The following is a 6,564-nucleotide window of genomic DNA, read 5'->3' on the forward strand; positions in this document are numbered from 1 at the left end:
CATAATTGTAATAAAATTGTATTAAATTTTTTTAAATTGTAATTGTTTGAGTAGAGGAAAATAAAATTTTAGGATCATGAACTAAACGGCCTTTAGGACTTTGAGTAAGAAGGTACTTTTTAAAAAGATATTACAGAACTTCCCTGGTGGTCCAGTGGTTAAGAATCCAGCTTGCAATGCAGGAAACACAGATTCGATCCCTGGTCGGAGAACTAAAACCCCACATGCCTCAGACCAGCTAATAAGCCTGCTCGGCACAACTACTGAGCCACGTGCCACAAACTAGAAGGAAGCCAGCCTGCAGCAACTAAGATCCAACACAGCCGAGTATTTTTTAAAAAGGCGTTTCTTTTAAAAAAGGTATTAGTATATAGTTGTAGAATCTAAACACTGCTGGGCCCTTTCTTTTAATCACGATGCTGATATAACTGAATCATTTTCATCACCCATGTGATAAAGCTATGCTGTTCCTTCACAGCGGCTGTCTCCTCCCCTGGTTCTGGGAGCTGTCTCTCTCTGACACCGTGAGGATGCTCAGTGTTGGCTGTACATGCTCCATAGACATGCTTCAGTTGAACACGCTGGGATTTGACAGTTACTCTTACAGTTCCAGCAGCAGGTTGGTGCACAGCATCCTGAAGGGATCCGCCCAGAAGGGGCTTCTTTCTGAGTGCCCTTGCCCTCAGCTGCAGCATCACCGGTGTGGGGAGCCTTCTCTGACATTCCCCACCAAGTCAGTCTCTAGTTACCCAGACACCAGTTGTGCCCACTGTCCCTCACTGGACTGAGGTTCCTGAAAATGGGACTGATGTTTGTGCCCCCAGGACCCTCGCTATGCCTGGCACATGGTGGGTACCCAGTAAATATTGAATGCCGTTTCTTTTCAAGTGAAGACTCTATCCCTTTTTCTGGGCTGCGTGTGAGAAGCATTGTGTGTTTGGGTAATCTTAGATGAAAGCTGGGTTTTGGAAGTGTGGGGTGCTAACCATTGTTATTTTAAGATTTTTTCACAATATAAAATTTAGCTTGTGAGTGGATAAAGATGTGGTACATATACAATATAATATTACTCAGCCATAAAAAAGAAGGAATTGTTGCTGTTTGCAGCCATATGGATGGACCTAGAGATTGTCATACTCAGCGAAGCAAAACAGAGACACATGCTCTGTGATATCCTTTACATGTGGACTCTAAAGCAGCAGTACCAATGAACCTGTTGACAACACAGAGACAGAGTGGCAGATGTGGAAAGCAGAATTCTGGTTCCCAGGGGGTAAGGGGTGGGGTGTAAACTGGGAGGTTGGGATTGGCATGTGCATGCTGCTGTGCATAATACAGGTAACTAGGAGGACCGACTGTGGCACGGAGCTCTACGCGATGCTCTGCAATGACCTGCGTGAAGTGAAAGTCGCTCAGTCGTGTCTGACTCTGCGACCCCATGGACTATACAGCCCATGGAATTCTCCAGGCCAGAATACTGGAGTGGGGAGCCTTTTCCTTCTCCAGGGGATCTTCCCAACTCAGGCATCGAACCCCGATCTCCCACATTGCAGGCAGATTCTTTACCAGCTGAGCCACAAGGGAAGTCCGCAATGACCTATGCGAGAAAAGAATCTAAAAAAGAGTGGACATACGTATAACTGATTCACTTTGTTGTATACTTGAAACTAACTGAATGTTGTATGAATAAATCCACTACAATGCATTTTTTTAGAGAAAACAAGGTTGTCTACAGTAACTGCATCCACCCAGTCTAGCTCTTCTATCAAACAGATCAGTGATTGCTTGGGAGAGGATTGTGGGCAGGGGTAGGGAAGGTGGGGAGGAAATGTAACAACCAGTAGGAACGGGGTTTCTTTCTGGGATGAGTAAACCCTCCAAGGGAGCTTCCCAGGCGGCTCAGTGGTAAAGAATCTGCCCACCAATGCAGGAGACACGAGACTCAGGTACGATCCCTGGGTTGGGAAGATTCCCTAGAGATGGCAACCCACTTCATTATTCTTGCCTGGAGAATCCCATGGACGGAGGAGCCTGGCAGTGTACAGTCCATGGGGTTGCAAAGAGTCGGCCATGACTGAGCGACTAAACGCACACACAGTGTCCAGGCTTGATTGAAGTGAGGGTGGCACAGCTGTGAGCTCACTAAAGCCACTGAATCACTAACACACGCGTTCAGTGGGTGAATTCTGTAGCATGCGGATTATATCTCAGTAAAGCTGATAAAAACTTAACAGAAAAAAAAATCCAGCTCTTAAAGTGTAACCCCAGTAAATATGCTGTAAACCTGAGGGGCAGGTGTGCAATGCGGTGGAACACGCGTGTGAGTGGATCTCCTTCCCACCGTGTCGCTGTCTGCAGTGTGGTCAGTGAGAGAGCCCAGCAGAAGAAATGACCCCCCAGGAATCTTGAAAACATGAGCAGATTTTATGGAAGTGATAACCAATTCATTCTCCAAGGTAACTAGTCTGAATCATGAGCTCGTCTCTATTGGATGCACCCCGAGTTTTGTGATGTCATTGTTTATGATCCCTCCATTTTATCTCATTTGTAAAAAGCACCATTGTGCCAAACAAGCTTGTGAGGTTAATTGAGTGTGTCGCTTATTTAAAACCACAAGAGAGCCTCATTAAGCATATTTATCTGTTAAATAATTCTTTACTTAGTTGAAATATATTTCATAGTGTTTCTTTTAAAAGTAACTGTCAGGATTCTTAAATGGCAAAATAATTGTGTGGGGTTCTGATCGGCAGTTACATCGATTTTACTTAGTTGGAGGGAAATAAATCTCGTTAATTAAAAACAGGAAAAGTCCCGTGGTTTGATATTGGTATCATGGAAGGATTTTTATAATGTTAAACTATGAATTCCTTCTACCCTGTATTATGTCTCAAAAGTAAGCAGCTATTCATTCTTTGGAGATTGATTTCTCAGGTTTTATCCATTTGAAAAAAATTATTTTTGGCTGTGCCGCTGAGGCTTTTCTCTAGTGGAGAGCGGGACTACTCTCTGGTTGCAGAGTGTGGGCCTCTCTTGTTGTGGAGCACGGGCTCCAGGGTGCATGGGCTTCAGTAGTTGTGGCTTCGGGCCTCCAGAGCACATGTAGTGGTTGTGGTTCACAGGTTTAGTTGTTTCGAGGCACGTGGGATCTTCCTGGATCAGAGATCGAACCTGTGTCCCCTGCATTTGTTCAGTTCAGTCAGTTCAGTTCAGTTGCTCAGTTGTGTCCGACTCTTTGGGACCCCATGGACTGCAGCACGTCAGGCCTCCCTGTCCATCACTAGCTCCCGGAGTTTACTCAAACTCATGTCCATTGAGTTGGTGATGCCATCCAACTGTCTCATCCTCTGTCGTCCCCTTCTCCTCTTGCCCTCAGTCTTTCCCAGCATCAGGGTCTTTTCCAATGAGTCAGTTCTTTGTATCAGGCGGCCAAAGTATTGGAGCTTCAGCTTCAGCATCAGTCCTTCCAATGAATATTCAGGACTGATTTCCTTTAGGATGGACTGGTTGGCTCTCCTTGCAGTCCAAGGGTCTCTCAGGAGTCTTCACAAACACTACAGATCAAACGCATCAGTTCTTTGGTGCTCAGCCTTCCAGCTGTCACATCCATACATTCTTTACCACTGAGCCACCAGGGAAGGCCTAGTCACTGTTTTTAGCCTGGGATGCTGCAGATTATTTCTGCCTATGAGGCTGTATGCACGTGGCACTAGTGGTAAAGAATTCACCTGCCAACTCAGGAGACACAGGAGACCCAGGTTCCAGCCCTGGGTCTGGAAGATCCTTTGGAGGAGGAAATGGCTGCCCAGTCCAGTATTCTTGCCTGGAAAATCCTGTGGACAGAGGAGCCTGGTAGTCCATGGGGTCCCAAAGAGTCAGACACAACTGAGCAACTGAGCATTCACACACACACACACACACACACACACACACACACACACACAGGATCATATGTATATATTCCTCCTGGTGAGGGATAGGGAGGCCTGGGGTGCTGCAGTCCATGGGGTCACGAAGAGTCAGACACGACTGGGCCACTGAACAACAACATTTACGTATGTGTGTGTGTGTGTGTGTCTGTGTGTGTGAATAGTATTTGCCATAAAGAATTCCAAAAATTTTTAATTGATAAAAGGGAAATACAGTTATAAATTATTAACAAATTAATAGTCACCAACCCAAGAGTTTATGGTGTCCAATAAAATTTAAATGATATACCATTGGTTATATTTTCAATATTAAGGGGTCAGATCAGCTGCAGTAACTGATCAGATCTCCATTTAATTCAGTCATGGCTACACTAGCACTTACTGCAGATAAATTTTTAATGGCTTCCCATCAGGCACACTTTGGCCTCGAGTAGTCTTTCTTCGTGCTTCTAGCTTGTCTGGCCGTGGTGATCAGGTGAGAAGGGGATCTGAGGGAAGGCTCTTGGTGTTCCTTTTCAGAACAGTGTGGCTGAACGTGGGGACGGAGCAGAGAACCGGCCGCCTGAAATCCTGACTCTCGACTCTGGCATCGCTGTTGGCTTGCGGCTGGTCCTTGTTAACATCTGTTCATTTCTGTCTCCTCCTCACCTTCTGAGAAGTGGTGATGTGGGCCAGAGGAGTCAATGACCACAGGATCCCACTGGATGACTCCAGCGATGAGAGTTTCTGAAAAAATGAGATGAGGACGTTGTCAAGGAAACAACAGCAGGCTGTGGTCCAGCTCTCCGTGCACCTCTCAGATTGTAGAGTTGCCTCAGGTTTTTTTTTTTTTTAAACCAGGAAGAGCCATGGTTTGTTGCGGCTTGCTGGCTCTGGGTGCTGTGCTAAGCCCCCATTCTGTCGTCACATGTTTGCTAAGTGCCCATGAGCCAGGCTTCCATGATAGCTCAGTTGGTAAAGGATCCGCCTGCAGTGCAGGAGACCTTGGTTCGATTCCTGGGTCGGGAAGATCCACTGGAGAAGGGATAGGCTACCCACTCCAGTATTCTTGGGGTTCCCTGGTGGCTCAGCTGGTAAAGAATGTGGGAGACCTGGGTTCAATCCCTGATCCAGGAAGATCCCACATGCTGCGGAGCAACTAAGCCCGAATGCCACAACCACTGAGCCTGAGCTCTAGAGCCCAGGAGCTGCAGCTGCTAAAGGGAAGGGCTACCCACTCCAGTACTGTGGCCTGGAGAACTCCATGGACTGTGTAGTCCATGGCATCACAAAGAGTTGGACATGACTAGCGGTTTTCACTTTCAAGACACACAAACCTGGTGTGGATGGAGTAACGGCCCTCAAGGTGGGGCTGGGTGCAGGAGTTTGGTCTTTCTCTCCAGAACAGAGCCCTCTGTTTACACATCCATCACAAGACTGTAAACAGAAGACCCCGTGATCAGATTGGTGCAGGCGTGCCTGGAAGTTGCAGCCGAGGGCTGTAGCTTTTCTCTGGAGACTGAGCAGAGGAGGAAGAAAAGAGGGGGTTGGCCGGACGTGAGGGCTGCTCAGGAGTCTTCTCTTGGGAGAGCTGACTCATGAGACCAGAGTCTGGCAGAGGCTGCCGGCTAAGAGCTGCAGGATGTTCGCGCCTCGCCCTGCAGACCAGCGAGCGGGCGGAGGGGATCAGAGCTGTCAGAGGACGGTGGGGGGCGGGCTCTTGGTGGTCTAGGGAAGTAGGCCGCACGGCTGTGTGGATGCAGTTAGTTTTCGGTCTTTTAAAAGATGTTCATCTGTTTCTTTACTCTGGCCGTGCTGGGTCCTCATTGCTCTGCAGGCTTTTCTCTAGTGGAGAGCAGGGTCTACTCTCTACTTGAGGTGCAGGGGCCTCTCACTGCAGTGGCTTCTCTCGTTGTGGAGCATGGCCTCCAGGGCGCTCGGGCTTTAGCAGTTGCAGCTCCTGGGCTCTAGAGCTCAGGCTCAGTGGTTGTGGCATGCGGGCTTAGTTGCTCCACAGCATGTGGGATCTTCCCGGATCAGGGATCGAACCTGCATCTCCTGCATTGGCCGGCCGATTCCTTGCCGCTTAGCCACCAGGGAAGCCCAGTTTTCAGTTTTAAAATAGAAAATTTAAAATTCACACTTAAAATGAAAAATGTTTAAAACTAAAAATGTTCTCCTGCTGAATTAAAAAGTGGTAGATGTTTTTCACGAGTATTGTATATTAACACCCGTATGTGGGATGTGTTTTCTATTATATTAATAGGAGAATGGTACAGATGAACCTATTTCCAAGGCATGGATAGAGACACAGACGTAGAGAATGGATGTGTGGACGCCGGGGGGAGAGGAGGGCAAACTGAGAGAGTAGCGTTGACACACACAGACTACCATGTGGAAAAAAGCGGGAAGTTGCGCCCAGCACAGCCAGCTCCATGCCCCTGGGGTGACCTCCAGGGGTGGGATGAGGGCGTGGGAGGAGGCTCAAGGAGGGAGGGGCTATATGTACACGTTCAGCTGATTCACGTTGTTCTACAGCAGAAACTAACACGACATTGTAGAGCAATTATCCTCCAATTGAAAAAAAAGTAACAGGCGTTCTTCACTCTTAGCGCTGTGCTTGCTTTCTTTTGCAGAAAAAGAGCTTCTGTGATTTGTC

The 6,564-nt window shown here is 47.6% G+C and overlaps 1 protein-coding gene across 1 annotated transcript in view; it reads left to right on the forward strand.

Moving 5' to 3' along the window:
* Positions 1 to 6,119, forward strand: part of ACTR3B (actin related protein 3B) — a 79,090-nt gene extending 72,971 nt beyond the window's left edge. Inside the window, exon 10 of the mRNA XM_042249053.2 lies at positions 4,446 to 6,119. Within this exon, the coding sequence (XP_042104987.1) occupies positions 4,446 to 4,613 (168 nt within the window). The 3' untranslated portion in view covers positions 4,614 to 6,119. The remainder of the gene's footprint in view (positions 1 to 4,445) is intronic.
* The last annotated feature ends 445 nt before the right edge of the window (positions 6,120 to 6,564 follow it).

Source organism: Ovis aries, chromosome 4 (genome assembly GCF_016772045.2).
Source record: "Ovis aries strain OAR_USU_Benz2616 breed Rambouillet chromosome 4, ARS-UI_Ramb_v3.0, whole genome shotgun sequence".
NCBI classification, from domain to species: domain Eukaryota; kingdom Metazoa; phylum Chordata; class Mammalia; order Artiodactyla; family Bovidae; genus Ovis; species Ovis aries.